General features: G+C 35.3%; 1 protein-coding gene across 7 annotated transcripts in view; it reads right to left on the bottom strand.

The window, feature by feature from the left end:
* FAM184A (family with sequence similarity 184 member A) overlaps nucleotides 1-16,452 on the bottom strand; it is a 71,859-nt gene that overhangs the window by 7,575 nt on the left and 47,832 nt on the right. For 2 of the 7 annotated variants that reach the window (XM_077782253.1, XM_077782257.1), the window contains exons 10-16: nucleotides 12,339-12,380; nucleotides 8,071-8,283; nucleotides 6,908-7,061; nucleotides 6,419-6,546; nucleotides 4,093-4,277; nucleotides 3,459-3,605; nucleotides 471-588 (exon numbers count right to left, since the gene is read on the bottom strand). In XM_077782253.1, the coding sequence (XP_077638379.1) occupies nucleotides 471-588; nucleotides 3,459-3,605; nucleotides 4,093-4,277; nucleotides 6,419-6,546; nucleotides 6,908-7,061; nucleotides 8,071-8,283; nucleotides 12,339-12,380 (987 nt within the window). Of the gene's footprint in view, nucleotides 1-470; nucleotides 589-3,458; nucleotides 3,606-3,626; nucleotides 4,278-6,418; nucleotides 6,547-6,907; nucleotides 7,062-8,070; nucleotides 8,284-12,338; nucleotides 12,381-16,452 lie in introns of those variants that run through there. The other 5 variants (XM_077782255.1, XM_077782254.1, XM_077782258.1 and 2 more) reach the window with 5 other exon arrangements.

Genomic DNA, 16,452 nt, shown 5'->3' with positions numbered 1-16,452 from the left:
TATTGTAGAAGACTCAATATAGTTAAATTCTGATATTTACTCAATTCTGATTTCCCCATTTCTTCTTGCTTCTTAATTGGCATCTAATCAGACTAACCCCAGTCAAGGTGTTCTGCTCTGAATTTGGGAAGTTGAGTGGGTCCGGAACTTGGTCTCAGAAACCTCACAGAAGAAATTATTTCTTATATGGCTTACATGGCTGCCTTGTCCCAGGATTGGAGGCAGGAGACATCTGATAAAGGATGAACCAAAATACTTCTTGTAGTAATGTATTATGCTTGATTTTAGGAAACGCTCTGTATCAAATTAGTATGACTATTATGAGTCATTGAAAACAGAGGAGTAATGTGTCAAATAATATGAATAACATGCTAGCAGGATTGGTTCTTTAAATACCTGTCAAACACTTTGACTCAGATTAACTTTTGTATTTGTCAAGATATTACACCAAGAGAGCATAGAAGTCTTACAATCAATTTCTTTATGAGTTGGTCCCGCTCTGCAATTAGGTCTTTCAGTTCTGAGATAAGCTGCAAGTCTTCTGGTCTTGATTCTCTGTTTTTATATTTTTCTTCCATTTCTTCTAAACTTTATAGAAAAGAAGAATATCCCCTTTAGCCCGATCCAGTGTAAAATAATGAGTGAATAGTCACATTTTTGCTAAGTACAAAAGAGAGTTCAGGGAGTAAAAGCAGAGGATAACTTTCTTACCACCTTGAAGGAAATTAATTTCTATGTTCTCCTTTGACTTTAAATAGTTAAGAAACAAAAGAAACAAAAGAAACAAAAGAAACAAAAAACCCCCAATAACTGGAACTTTTTCTCCAGCAACTAATAATCTAGGTAACATTCCAAAAACTTAACATCCTTCCTGTGCATGCACTACTGCATTTTTGAAAAGGGCCACTTGTAAGTCAGGCTAAAAATAACGCATTCAAAACCACAGCATCTTCCTCAGTTCATGTGGAACATACTGGAACAGAAGATACCCAAGAATATTGAAGACTACTAGGTAACTAACTCCTCTCCACAAAAGCTACTTAGTACCATTAGAGATGAAATACAGGAATGAGCTGCAAAACAAAAGCAGTAACATTTGGATATTAGGACTTCTAATGTAACAACTGATAAACGTTTGAAAAAAAAATCTAAGAGGAAATTTGAAATGCCTTGTGGGAAAGCATTAAAGGAGAGAAGTGAAATAAGCCAACTGAGAGAGGAATTGTACAAATAATTGCATAAATATTCCCTTTTACTTAAAGAACAAGTTTTGAAGACATGACAGTTTCAAATTATTTTGTCTCCTTTAAACTAATAACATGCTCATGATGCTAAATACAATTTCAAAGGAAAGTACTAACATATGTCTCTCGCATATTCAGCCCTCATGCAGATTAGTCAACCAAGTATCAGAACAGATTCAGGAAATTGAATGAACTTAGTGAAAAAGAAAGAAAAGAAGTCCCAATCAAACTCTGAGAAAAATCTATGAATTAAATTGAATCTAAATCAGGTCAAGCCTAATTCCACAAGAATTAAACAAACTGTAGACACCTGGAAGCAGACCTAATTTTTCACTTCAGATAAATATTTTCTCTTCAAAAGCAACTATGAGATTTTAGTTTGATTTGCAACTGAGAAAACAGTTACTATTAAATTATATTGATACTTTTATAACTTTCAAAAAACCTGTACATATTCTGAGGAGATTATATAATGTAATTACATAAAACAATATGAATGAGAACAACATGATTGTTTTTACTTGCAGAGAAGGCATTTGACTCAGCAGAACAGAAATAGCCTCAGCTGACTTAATTTTTATGCACACTTTTTATGCTGGGTTAAGCTATTGTACACAGATCCCCAGAGTATAGTAGATAGTTACACACAGCTGTCATTTTATTTTCAGGTATTTCAGAGAACTGGAGTTTTTTTCTGTTTCAAATAGATAATTTGTAATTCAAAGACTTTAATTGTAGAGCCTAATTAAGGACACCCACTCTCAATTATTCCAAGACATATTCTCCATTTCAAAAACATTAATGAGGCCATGGTTTAGAAGAGGCTGAACCTGGGAAGAGTTACTTGAGAAACTGCTGCATAAAACTTCTCTGGGTTGTTGGGGGCAGGGGGTGTTTTTGGGTTTTGTTCTTGCTTTGGTTTTGGGGCTTTTTTTTTGGTTGGTTTTATTTGTTTGGTTTGGTTTCGGTTTTTTAAATTTGTTTGCTTTTCTACATAGTTTCCTCTTTGGACAGCTTCTTGCTTCAGTGTAAATAGAGAAATAACACACTGAAAGCCAGGTCAGGGCACCCTGGATTTTAGGCCAGTGGCTGCTTCCTCAAAGCTCTAAATTGAGCAAGAGCGAGGAGTAGAAAACCAGCTAAATTCAGAAAATTCCTTGACACGGAGAAACAACTTAATGCAGAAAACATTCAGGGTAAACAGTTCCAAAACAGTTCTGGTGGCTGCTCATAGGCCTGTTTCTCATGCAAGATAAATACAGTAAAGAGTAAGTAGCTTACACCTAATTTACTGAATGGCAGGGTACCATATTTATCAGGGCATAAGAGCATGCATATAGACAATTACAAGGGGGTGAAAACTAGACTTTTATAACCATTTTATTTGAAGACAATTTCTGAGGGCTCATTATACAGAAAAAGCTAGATGCATTTTGACTTTACTGTCCATTTGTAACTAATACTTTTTTGGAAAAGCTTCCTATCAAAAACTTAGAACCAATTTCTTCTCACTACCATAAATTTCCCATGCTGCAAATACAAATCCCTTAGAGACAACTTTGTGGCAGGAAGCCTTCAATGTGCTAAAACCTGAGCCAGAAACTGTGACCAAATGGGTAAGAGACAGAGAATGAAGGATGTGGAAGGCAGGAAAACTGGTTTGTGACACACTATTACATCACTTCTGCCAGCATTAGGTAGTCTAATCCCTGGTGGCATTTTGATTTAGACAAACTTTTAAGCCTTCTGTTATTGTATCCTCATACAATCCATTTCAGACACTAATTTTCCTTATGCTACCAAACCTGGAAATGTTTGCATCAATCATGCTACAATCTCACTTCTTAGTAGTAGTAAATACTGTATTGTTTATAAACTTGTTGAAAAAATTCTTGTGTTCTCAAAAAAGTTCTATTACAGTTTGAGAAATCAATTACTTGAAATAATGTTCTCTCCAGTTTTCTAGGAACTGCACAGATTTAATCTTTCCTACCTGAATTTTTTTGGTCTCAAACCCTTACCAACTTACCTCACTACATTCCCCTAAAAATTATAAAACTGTGTTGCTTAAAGAATGCAAGATTAGCCCCCATATTTTATTGAGGTATTTGTACCTTGGCATCTCTGTAGTATCTTCAGGAATTTACGGACACCAGAATAAACTATTCACTCAAGCGCAGCTACATACAATTCTTTTAATGCAACAAAACTTACGAAATTTGTAAAGCTGAATTAATTTCCTTGAGCAGCTCTTGGGTCTTATTAAAATCTGCCAGCATGCTTTGTTTCTCTCTGATGTGATCTGCTGTCAAGACATCCAGCTCTTTCTCATGTTTCTTGCTTAAATCTTGCTCATGCATCCTGTTTAATTTAGTTTTTGTTAAAAAAAGAGTTATTCTAAAATCAGACTTTTTTGTTCATCATGATTTTCTGCCATGGTTCTAATGGCTCTTACATAACATCAGACAACACAGAAGGAATTACTGATTCATCAAAGCCTACTACTTACTGTTCTCCAATCTTCTAGCTTATTTCATGGAAAATGCATCTCCTTTAATGCTTTTTTAAAATAAACAAACATAATGAATTTGAAAAAAACCACCAAAAATCAATACTTGAGTGAACTGCTACTAAAATATGCCAAAATGTGTCACTGAAATGTCACTTAACTGCACATCATAGTCACTAATTTTACCAGTAAAGGGCATAGCTTTACTAAAGAAGACTAAATGATATGAAACATGACTTGATTAAGAGGATAAATTTAAAATCGCCAATGGTTATTTTTTTAAAGTAAAATGGTAAGTGAAACAATACAGGTTTGAATTTAGAGTAGAAAAATTCATACCTGATTTGTTGGTTGGATTCACTGTGTATTCTAAGAATTTCTTTCCCTTTAAACTCTAATTCCTTCGTCAATGCACTTATATTTTCATGAAGGTGCAGAATCTCTTTGTCAAGTTCAGCTATATGATGGTCTCGGTGTCTCAGTTCATCTTGTAGATCTGATATTCTGCACAAAAATTCTTTTTCCTATGATGTAAGTAAAAGCAGCAAAAAATATTTTAGATAGACTTGCTTCTCAGCAGTAATGCCTACAATACTTGCTTTTGGAAGAAAACAGCTGAGCAGAATTTTCCATCCAATAGACAATTTTTTCAGTTTTTGATGCTGACACAAACTATAATCAAAGCAAAGAGCTTTTTTATTGTGTACAAGTACAAAGAAAGAAGAAATCAAATGCATGTAAAAAATTATTTCCACTTGCAAGAAGAGTTAAAACCCATGATTGTTACTGCCTGTTAAAATTGTCACATTTTCCTTTTGCCCACACACACAAGGAAAAGAAAAAAACAGGTATCAATAAGATTCAGGGGCTGGGCTTTTCACTTTCTCTGCCTCAACAGCATACAATCCAGAGAAACATTTTTCTCCCTTACAGCCCCATTCAATGGGAGAAAATTGCTCAAGATGTACGCCCTGTACAAACAAAAACTGATTCTGAAGTCTCCTATCTTACAAATATATACATATGTCATAAATATCTTACAGCAGAATATGTGTTAAATAGTTTATGTTGTATTTATATTGTGTCAAATAAATCAAGTCTTTTTTTGCATAAGAAATTCCAATGAAGTTAATATCTGGGAAACCCAGCTGGAGCCCATTCCAATGGCTTTGATAATGAGCCTCCTTGATTTAGAAATGTCTGTAATGAAAACATTTTTTCAGAATTTTCTATTTCCATCTATCCCACTTCTTACAGTTTCACAGTATTTAATGACCATATAGGTCACACAGAGAAAATCAGCAGATATTATAAAGTAATTTCATGTATAATTTTGTTTTGTGCCTTCATGCCTCCAGGAAATACAAATATATCTTAGTGCACAGATTTCATAGGACATCTTTAAGAGCAAACAATTAAAAATAACTATGTATCTCCCTATATAAAAACTATGTTGAAGTTACAATAAAAAGCAGAGAAAAAATTTACATCTACATATATAAATATATTTCAAAAAGTAGCAATATAATCATCCTGATCAGATCACTCTCCATCTCATTCAATCCTGATCCTGTGAACTGATGAGCAGTCTAACACAGGAAACCTCAGTAACTGCTTATCCCTCAGTAAAACCAAAGTTTGCATTTAGCAGATCATTATACTGAGGCAAAAAGTACACCCCGTTTGGTTGGATCAAACACCGGCTCTTGTAATTTAAATTTTTCTTCTGACGTCTCATTTAGGTGTCTGACTCTGGGCTTAAACAACTCATGACTGAAACTATATCCTCCTAAATCCTGCACTAAAGCACCTTGTTTTTGCCTCTGGCACCCACACTGTTAAACCAGGAAGGAATTGCTAAAAAAGGGCTCACCTTTGACTGTCTCTGTTTCTGTGTAAAGGCTATGTATAATAAACCCTGTTTCCTCTGTTACTACATTTCTAAATCGACTCCTCCTCCTTGGTGCTGGAGTATCAGTAAATCAATCTTGAAAAGCCTATTATATAGGCAAATAAAGAGGTAATTTTCCGGTCCTCTTATTTCTGGGAGTCTGGCTTTCAATAGAACTTAAACTCTGAATTTTTAGCTACTAGCAGAAAAACTGATTGTGTATAAAATGAAAAATGAAAGATAAAAGGTGAATTAATCACTTTGCTACTGAAAGCAAAGGTAGTTCGTACTGGCTTTGGGGGCTTGGTTTTGGTGGTTTTTTTGTGTACTTTTTTTCTTCAGTTTGAAGCAATCATTTCATTATAAGCAACCACTTCTTTTGCCATATCTCTTAGGCTTCAAAGAGAAGCAGCTTTTGCCTTCCTGCTGGCAGCTGAGAATGAATACGATTTTGCAAAAATGGGCACTTGCCTCCCATGGCAAGCCAAGGTGCTCCGAGGTGGCTGTGCAGTTCTGAGAGGAAACTACCTGTGAGCCTTTTCTAGGCTTTGAACAAGGTTTGTAGAAGGCAGAAAAAGCTAAGGAAGGAAGTTCATGAAACTGGTAGGAACACATTAGCTGGATGGTTGGTGCTGGATGATTGGATGTTGGTGCTGGATGATTTTGAAGGATTACATGTTTATTGTTTGTTGACAACTGTTCTTGCCTTCAGCAAAGGGAAAAATGAATATTCATAATGCTATTTTACAGCCAGATCCCAGCCATGCCTCCTACCTGTCGCCTGCCGAGTTCTATGCTTCTTTCAAGCTCCATTTTGGCAGCTACTAGTTCTTGTTGATGGTTGTGCCTCAGCTGGTCAATTGCTGCTGCGTGTTGGTGGTTGAGCTCTGAGCGCAAGGAAGCTGGTTACCATGAACAAAGAAAAAAGTTTAATTTGGACGTGTTGCTGTTAATTAACAGCAACAGTCCAGATCCATCTAGTATTGCTGCTGATCTGAAATACACTTTACATCAGCTAAGTAAAAAAAAAATCAGCTAAGTAACTGTTCTGAATTTTATTCCTGTTGCTTTCTGAAAACAACAGTTCTCCATCAGGAACTTTGGTTGCTTAATCCTTCCAAAAGATCCTTAAGGGTGAGGTCAACACTGAGTGATTCAGAGAGACACTACAGTTTTATAATATACACACAAACCCACACATGCACGTATATTTGCATGAGTAAAAATAATGGTTTTCTATTTTCAAATTTGAAAATAGTATACCTAACATAGCTTTTCCTTCATCCTCCAGCTCAAATCGTAGAGTCTGAAGTTCCTGCTCCATCTCCAATTTAAAGCCTTCCATGGCTTGTTTATGTGTTTCTTTAAGTGCATGAAGCTCCTCCGAGTGCTTCTGTTGTAAACGTTCTTCTAATTCCTATGAAATCAAAATTGGCAAAATTTGTTGTACACCAACTTAAAGAATTTATAAAACATTACACAATAAAAAACTGGAAACAAAAAGCAGGAATTGACATACTCTAGGAAAAAACCACTCTAGTATTACTCATATTTGCTTATCCTCCTAAAATATTTTTTTCTTTTCAGTAGCTGATGCTTAGTTACCAAGATTATCTGTGCACAAAACCCATTTGGCTCACAGCGGGAAAAGCAAAAAAAAAAAAAAAAAAAAAAAATCAATCCATGGATATATCTACAAAAGCAAGCAATGTAGTAGAGTGCAGATTCATAGATGGGTTTAGTCTGCACATATTTAAGGACTTCTGCTCCCTAAGGACACCCATGTTTGCTCCCTATGGAACTGCATGAAGCATAATGTTCCTTCTTCTGATCTTCAGAGCACATAGTGTGAAAACTGATTGCAAAGGCACACTCTAGAGCTGATCTTAAAAAACCTTAAGATACCCCCCATCACGTACCATGTACTACCAAAATTCCAATTCTAAAGTTGTTTTAAAAAAGTATCTTGTGTGGGGTATGAAGATTATCTTGCAAGTCACAGAACATAGCTAACACAATTTTTAACATAAGAAAAATATAAAATACATTTCAAAGGAGTCTATTGACAGAAAATACATGCAAACTTAATTATAATGTAAAATTCCTACTCAAAATCAAAACAAGAATACAATATTAAGGGTAACAATGTCATTTTACCATAAAGAAATGCATGTGTTCATAATAATTTTACATATATATACACACAGCTATATATGTGTATATAAAGCAAGACATGAAACAATGCCAGTATTAGAAAATATTTTCATTATGTCTTGTTCAGGTGTAACTGGGTAATAGTACAACAATACAACAGCTGAAAAGGAAACAAAGTAGTTATGCAGATTCTTTACTAATTCCAACTGTGTACGCAAAATGCTAAAATGGTAATATTCTCTACAGAAGTTGGAATAACCATATGAACATGCCTTTTGTTCTTGCTCTTTTGTTTCTTCCATGTTTTGAAAGGCAAGGATATGGGCTTCCTGAAGTGACTTATGCCTTTGCTGATGCTCTTCTTCTAATTCCTGGATCTCCTGAGTCAGTCTCTGTCGCTCCTGACTGAACTGGGCTTGTAGCTGTTGCAAAGAGCTCTGTGACTGGGAAAGCTGCATCTCCAGATTCTGCTTCAGTAAGGAGATCTAACCCACAACAGAATAGCAAATATTAATTAGTCATTAATACCAACATCAGCAGTAAAGATGACATTCAGAAGCAGAAAACATTTGAAATTTTAGAGCAAGAGTGTTAGCTAAAAGACAGACAAGCAATGTCATCCATCTACTGAATTTGTTGTTAATGTTATATGTATATAATCAGACATATAATGACATTTTAGTGGTTTTGTAAGGATTATCATATTGGTTAGTTCATACTGCGGCACTACCTGTAAAACAATTTTTAATGGCCAAATTATCAAAGGTTTTATTTAGGTATTGCATAAAAGATCAATAAAAATGACACTATCAAGGTCCGAAATCCAATACTTGATTGTTTAACGATTCCTCAGGGGAACATGCATTCTGCAAGGATAATCTTGCACTTGGAATAGGGGAGGACAGCCTGGGACATCTACATTGGTTTTTATATATTTTTGTATTGTATGGTCCTACCTTACTCGTGGTTTTCTCATTTAGGAAGAAACAGTACCACTCAACATAAAAAAAAAAAAGTAACACTTGATGGATTTCCCATCATACACTTTTCTGTTAGCTCAGTAAGACTATGAGAATATTTAGATCTTGGAAACAGATCATGCTTGGAAACAAGCATAAAAATCTGAGTCAAAAATAACTTAATTTCTTAGAAATACCTAATTTTACAAATGATGCTTTTCATCCAACAAGTATTATAGTATACTCTATTCCTTTCTTAGTCCCATTTCCTTTTTATAATAATATTATACTTTGTTCTCCACATCAGATAGCATCTTTTCAGACTGAAAGTACTAAATCTGTATTCCCTTTATAGCCATGAGATACCCTCCAGTTCTAGAAACAAGATTTAACCAAAAGAGAATTTTGCTACAGTGATTCAAAGGAAGGAAAATAAAATTGCCAAGTGACAAAGAATTTGAGTCAGTAAGGATACTTTTCAAGCCTCAGAGCATTGCATAATACAGAATTATAAATGCAAGTCTGATAGTGTCATTTGATTCAGCATATCTTAAAATTAATTATGTCAAATTCGTAACGACATTGCACATCACATTACTGAGTTACAGAACATTAAATCCACCACTTAGCAAAAAATTAATAGCAGCATACCAAGTACAACTTCTAGCATGAATATTGCTGCCGAACACGTAGGTTAAATTTTTTTTTTCAGAAGGACACAGCTTAAGCAGACTTGAAAGAAAAAAGCTACAGAAACAAAAATTAGAAGTAAAACAAAAGAAAACAAAAATCAAAATAATTTAAATTAAATAAGCATAGCTTTTATTTCAGATTCACAGGGTCTTTGTGTCTGGGAATATACACTCTACCTTGTATAAATAGTATTGTACTTCAGATACCTTTGAAAAAGATTAGCTACTATTAAAGAAGAGTAGGAGGGAAGGCCTACACTATGTTTTGCAAAACCTTTACTAACTACATTAAATACAAATTTCATCTAAAAATTGTATAGTGTCAGACCAAAAGTTTGGCTGATCTTTGATTTTGCCTGCAGAAAGGGCCAATCAGGATTACCCTAGAAAAAAAGGCCAAGCATAAATGTAGGGAGCTTGACTCTGTAGTTTACCTGGCACTAGCAATCTTTCTTAAACCAGATGTGGTATTTCGGAGCAGAATTATAGAAGAAATAATAACAACCATTATCTGAGCATATATAAGCTTTCAGTATGCAAAATATCTTGTATCAAGTTCCATGCAGACATGCCAATTTAACATGATGTTCTTCAGTACTTGTAATGGAAAGGAGTCAAAAAAGTTCACTTTTTATTTGCTGTCTTCTACTCATGTTTTTATAGCTCTCCATCATTTCCCTCCTTACAAACTTGGCCATACTGAACTCCTATGGCTTAAGGAGCTTCTCCTTGTATGAGAGTTATTTCATATATATGATCACATTTTTCCTACTTTTACCCCTTTTCTACTACTTCTTTTTTAAGATGAGGAGTCAAAAGCAGCACAAGTTATTGAACATGAGAGTAAACTCTGTTTTTATGTAGCGATCTATATGGTTTTACAGTTATGTTCTCTGTTTCTCTCCTATATTCTGAAAGTTTTATTTGCTTTTGCGACTCCTATGGAGCACTGAGGTAATGTTTTCATAGAATTATATAGCATAGTCCCCAAACCTATTTTCTAGTTGTAACAGGTCAAGGTAAGGCTCATCGTTTTACAGAAAAAGTTACAATTTTTCTTTCCTTGTGTATCATTTTGCATTTATCTACACTAGCTTTAATCTGATATTTTATTGCCAAGTCCCTTGGCCCTTTACAGCTATTCTATTTTGAATAAGCTTTTATAAGCTGCAAAGTTTCCAACCTTACTTATTTATCAACAACCTTTAAAAGAAAATGTTTTGAGCACCAGTGTAACTCTACTGATAGTCTATCTTCACTGTGGGTTATTAAATTTACTGAATATCTATATATAATATATACTGTAATTTTTCTCTCCGTCCCTAGAAACTCACACCACTGAAGTGGTGAGTTTGCACCATGCACCTGCCAGCATGGCCAGCTCTAAATTTTCATAAATGTATCATCTTCTTGGATTGGAATGTGGCTGTCCTCCTTCTCCAGAGAAAAAAAAAAAACAAAACTATTTTACCTAAACTTTCCTTTGGTCTACTCACATCCCCATCTACTCTTATCCATCCCACATTCACAGGACCCTTCTCTCCTTCCCACCTTTCTGTAACCTCATACCTATCTGGTCCTTATCTTCATCTGTAAGCCCATTCTTACTTGGTCCCTTCAACTATGTTTTTGTCCCTCAGGTTTCTCACCACTGTCCTGTCCTGTTCACCCTGGCCACCAGGAGGTACAATTCCAGGAGAAGTCCTGCCTGGTCCTGCAGAACCTCAGGTAATTTAATGATCACACTCTAACAAGCCTTTCATGATAACAGTCAAATGGAGTCAACCACGGTAACTTAGGCAAATTTTGATTAAAATAACATGAAAAAATGTATTTTTGGCTTGAGTTTAAATCTATCTATCTATCACTTAAGTTCCTGCTCCAAATTCTGACAATTATCAGTATATAATTTATAAATATTTTGAGCATGGACCAAGGGCAAAATGATTTTGTTTTTATTTCTGTCTTGGAAATGCGGTAAACATTTTAACTGAGATGACCAAGAGAAGTCTGACATCTAGGCAGGAAGCCATCTTCAAAGAGAACAGGAATAAGCAAGAGCCATTCATCCTACCACCAGATTAAAGTGACTGCAAAACCACAGCCTGAAATGAGTCAATGTCTGGAGACGTCTATTTGCATCAACAGACTACACAGAAAATAAAGGACAATGAGGATCAAATGATTCTAGCAAGCAAGTCAGATTAGTCTACCCTTCTAATAATTTGTTTTGATGTTGAAAAGTACAAAAAAAGTTTAAAATATCAGTCTTTTTAGAGGGGTATGTGATTTTAAGTATTATTTTGATTATTTTGTGCATAGACTGATATCCTTAAAAGCACATTTTGAGAACATTAGTGCCTCTTTTTGTATGTCTTTGGACTACCCCTATCTGTACACCTCTGTACCAGGGATTCAAAAGAAAACAGCTCTAAACTATTCTCTGAACTTCAGTACTTTTATCCCAGGTTTTCAGCACATTAAAAACATCAGTGAGAATTAAAAAAAAAAATAATAGAAAGAACAGTTTGGCTACAAATATGAGTTACACTGCAAAACTGCAAATTATAATAGAGCATCAATCCCATGCTTTGTAAAAAGCTCTGCAATCCACATCTGCACTGCCCACAAGCTTGCTTGCGTTAACGATGACATAAGGACGCTGCCCACGTTATGACCATGGACACAGTGTTCGATGCAGCAATGAGCACACAGTCACACAGATGAGGGGATGCACGACACAAGCTTTGATAGCAGCACATGTTCTCGTCTCAAGTATTACCATGTCTCCCATTTCATGGGCTTAAGCTGTAAAGCAGTACTGCAGGATATGCAGGTTGATTAGTGCGAGCATGCCCTGTTCACAAGCTGTAAGTGCAAGTCACTTACATTGCTGATAGATTTATGCAAAGCTTCACCGAGACAGTGCCGCTATGAAGGAAAGATCACAGGAATAAAGGGAAACATTCAGAAATCAACTAAGTAAAAGAAAAAGGGATAAGGAAGGAAGGGTAAACATAGAATATTAATTAAAATTGATCAGAGAAAAATAAGTTGAAAGCCATCTGGAAAAAATATGAATATGTTGCTTTGACTTAGTCTATAAGCTACTGAACACGGAACGATGTGGTGCACCATGTTATGTTTTTGACATACAGTACAGCACTATCTCTTTAACATAATGTTACTATATAGACATATATTACACAACTGAACACGTTTGAAGTTAGCCACTTGTTTTCTCTTCTCCTTTATGGCAAAAAAGTTTTGGGAGAAATCATTAAGTACATGAACAGATGTTATGTAAGGCCACAATCGACAATCAGCTGTGTCTCAAATATCACAAGCATATTAAGTACATCATATTAAAGATAAATTTTCACTGTTAAAGGGCAGAAAATTAGTTTAGTCATTAATGAAGACATTTCTATTAAAATACTACTTTTATCTTTCTTAAAATTCAGAACCAAATGCACAGATAAAAGACTATTCCTGAAAGTCTCCAGCAATAAAATGACTTAATGTACTTATACTAGTGGTGTTTACTAATGAAAAGCAAAAAAATCCCAACATATTCTTCCCATATGCCAAGAAAATGCTCTTTTAAATATTACTGATCATACAAATATATGTAATTCATATGTATATGAAAATGCCTGTGTGTTTATATATATGAATCATGTAGATAAGGACAAACACATGCACAGAACAGAGTCATCAGAAATTAAGTGAGAGCAATTTTAAATCCAGCATGACCACTTTCCCCTTTTGTCACAGGTTGGTGAAGAAGATGGCTTTCTCCAGGAGACAGCAGGTATTTTGGCACCAGTACTGAAAGCCTGTAGGTGGGAACTCTTAGATAAAACTTTGCCAAAATAAAAAAAGAAATTATTATTCAGCCTCAAAAATCTGAAAAAAGGCACAAAATAAAAATACATTACTGTGAAATATCCAAAATGAACTTATTAAAATTGTGAGAGTTATCAACATTAATCTGTGCAAGAGTGGAACACTAGGAGGCATCATACTCCAATAGACAAGGCAAGAGACCAGCATCTAACAGCTCTGATACCAACACCGCACTTCGACACTGCTGCTCTGAACAAATCCACCCAATTTTTCTGTGTTTCCTTTCCCATCTGTTTGGTTTGTTTAGGGGGGAAGCTGTTTTCAGCAGAAATGATCTAATAAATAAATGTTCACTTTCTAGAACATTTGGGACTTCATATTGGGGACTTATCTATTCAGCATGTGGTACAACTCAGAAATACTTTAATTTTACACCCGAAGCAGAAAAGTTCTCATTGTGCAACAGCAAACAGAAGTTCCAAGTAAAAACAGAATAATATAGGCAAGTTAATTGGAATGGTGGCTCAGCAAAAGTGCAGCAATTTTATCAGATGCACTCTACATTCAAAAGTATGCAGAACACATTCAGAATGCAGTACTCCAAAATAGCACTGGTTTAACTGTTATTAAGAAATTTCATAAAAATCCCAGACATTGTTTTGAGTACTTCCATAGCAAGGTCCATCCATGTTTTGGATAAAGAAACTATTAAGAATCAAAAAGAATGCAGGCATAATTATTACTGTCTGTATATCTATGATGGGGAAAAAAATGATGATTAAAAAGCAAGGAAACAGGTGGGTTTAACGATCACTCTATTTCTACAAATTAAAATTCAAGTTTTCATTTGTGATGTTACTGTGGTATAAGAAACCTTTGATCAATTCTCTTTGAAACCTATAGGTTGTACAGGTGAATTAATTTACTTCTTGAAAGTACAGAACCTTCTGAAAACACACCTCTACTTGGTATTTATGTATTAGCTAACCTTATTTCACTTGATTTTGCTGTCTCATTTTTCAGTAGAAGTATTATCTTCTCCACCCTCAGCACATGCAATGCTAAGCTTCAGATGCAACCAAGAAAGCTTCATCATGACCCAGAGAAGAGCAGAGATGCTACAGAGAATAGAATCTGCATCTTTATGTGCAGCATCTTTAGAACCAACTAATCACTGCAGGCTGCTCAGCAGTACTGAAAGACTTTGCAAGCAATACATGGAACAAGACTGAAATTCTCAGCTCTCTTTCAACATCTCTCCTAGAAGAGCTGAGTTTTCAGTTTAGTTGGGCAAATGTGCGTTGCAGGAAAGAACAGATTTAGTGATTTGAAGCTATTCAAGCTTTGTGTTTGCTTGTTGCAATGAATGGTTGTTTATGTTCCCATCACAGCTGTCACAGGGGCCATTCTTGGTGACAAAATGGTGTCATTTTCCTCAAGCAGGACATTTACTGCACCAGTGATATTTTTACATTTTCATTCAGTTACCTTGCTTCCTGCAGGACATTAAATTGGATGCATGGAAGTTCTTGTTTTATGGTTTCTCTGAACTAAAAATTACTTTCAACTAGATTAGAGAGGCTTGACACTTAATTTCAGCATCAGTCTTCATATCACCCAAAGATCAGTTATGCAACACTTTTCCTTCAGTGACATTTCAATGTCATATTGTGTCACAATCTGACTTGGCTATATGGTTTACTGAATTTTCAAAACACTGCTGGCAAACAGGAATTCTTGTGTAAAACCTGCGACCTTGTCTGGGAAAGCTCCTACTTTATCTGTTTTATCAAAGCAGATCTAGATTGCTACACAGTCTTTGTTTCATTTTAAGAATGACGTCCCAGAGATGATACTTACCTTTCTGAAGAACAAATCCTATGTACACCTATCAGACATTAATAAAGGAAATGAGTTTCTGAAGTGCCTAGCACAAAAGCCAAAGGGACCTTTGGCATAAGCCCATTTTATCCAGCTAACAATGGCAACAACAACCCTAACACTCTCCCTCGAGATAGGTCTTTGAAGAGAAGGACTGTTTTGTCAGCAGATGTGCAATCTCTGGCTGTGCAGTGCTTACGTGGCAGATGACTCCGCAGGGATTTGGAAAGCAGCTGTTTGCTACTACAACGTTTTGTACTTGGCTCGAGGCTTGTGACATGCTAGGAACTGGAGAGATACATCAAAGTTCACCCTCTCTGACTGGTAAGAAAAAGTAACGTTTAGAGTCTTTTCCCTATCTCAAAACGCAAGTTTTCTGATGAGGAAAGAGAAGTATATATAAGGCATTCTGAAATCTTTAATAGTCTCTGGAATCTGATTGATCCTGATTTCCTCCTGGTTTTGGAGCCACCCCAAAGGGAAGGTACTATCTCCAGGATGCCAGAGGGTGGGAAACTTATCCTGTTGCTTTAAAAATATGGAGTTTTTCTCTTTTCCAGTTCTAGGAATCTATCACACTTCTAGGCAAAATCACAGAATGGCATGGGTTGGTATTTTGCCGATTTGTATCTGTTTGGATTTTAGAATACACTCTTTTAATCCAACAAACTGCACGTTCAACAGTTAGGGGAAAAACAAGTACATTTGAATGTCCTGAAAATTTTTAAAGGTTTTGGAAAGTGACTAGAGCTTCATTCATTTATTTGTCATAATGCTGTCAGGATTTGAAAGATTATAGACACACCTTAACTAATTTTTCCTGGAGCACAGAAGTATCACTGCCCTTAATATTGAATTTCAATCATCTGCTGAATCTCAAACAAATTTTGCCCCTAATCAGTTCTCTCTCATTGCTTCCAGGGTCCACTGTTTTCATTGGTTTTGAACCAAAAGCAAAGCAAAAGCTACTTGAACAAGTACAGAGCAAAGAGGCTAAGGGAAGTGTTTTAAAACTAGGTACTTGCCAAAGTCTTTATCTTACATTTAAGGGAAAAACTTTTCTAAATATAGGATTAAAATTTTGTTTTGGGGAAGTTTAGGGTCAGGTAGATAGGTTTCTTTTTATATGAAAATATCAGCTTCAAACATTAGCCTAGATATATATAGTTTTAACTGAATTAAACACAACACCACGGGAGAAAAAAAATTAAGAAGGAACCAAAAGGGAGATGAAAAACTCCACCAAGACATTTATTATAAAACAGAGAACAAA

The sequence above is a fragment of the Lonchura striata genome, chromosome 3 (assembly GCF_046129695.1).
Source record: "Lonchura striata isolate bLonStr1 chromosome 3, bLonStr1.mat, whole genome shotgun sequence".
NCBI lineage: Eukaryota > Metazoa > Chordata > Aves > Passeriformes > Estrildidae > Lonchura > Lonchura striata.
Note: the sequence above shows the minus strand (reverse complement) of the source record. Positions and strands in the feature narration are given on the sequence as shown.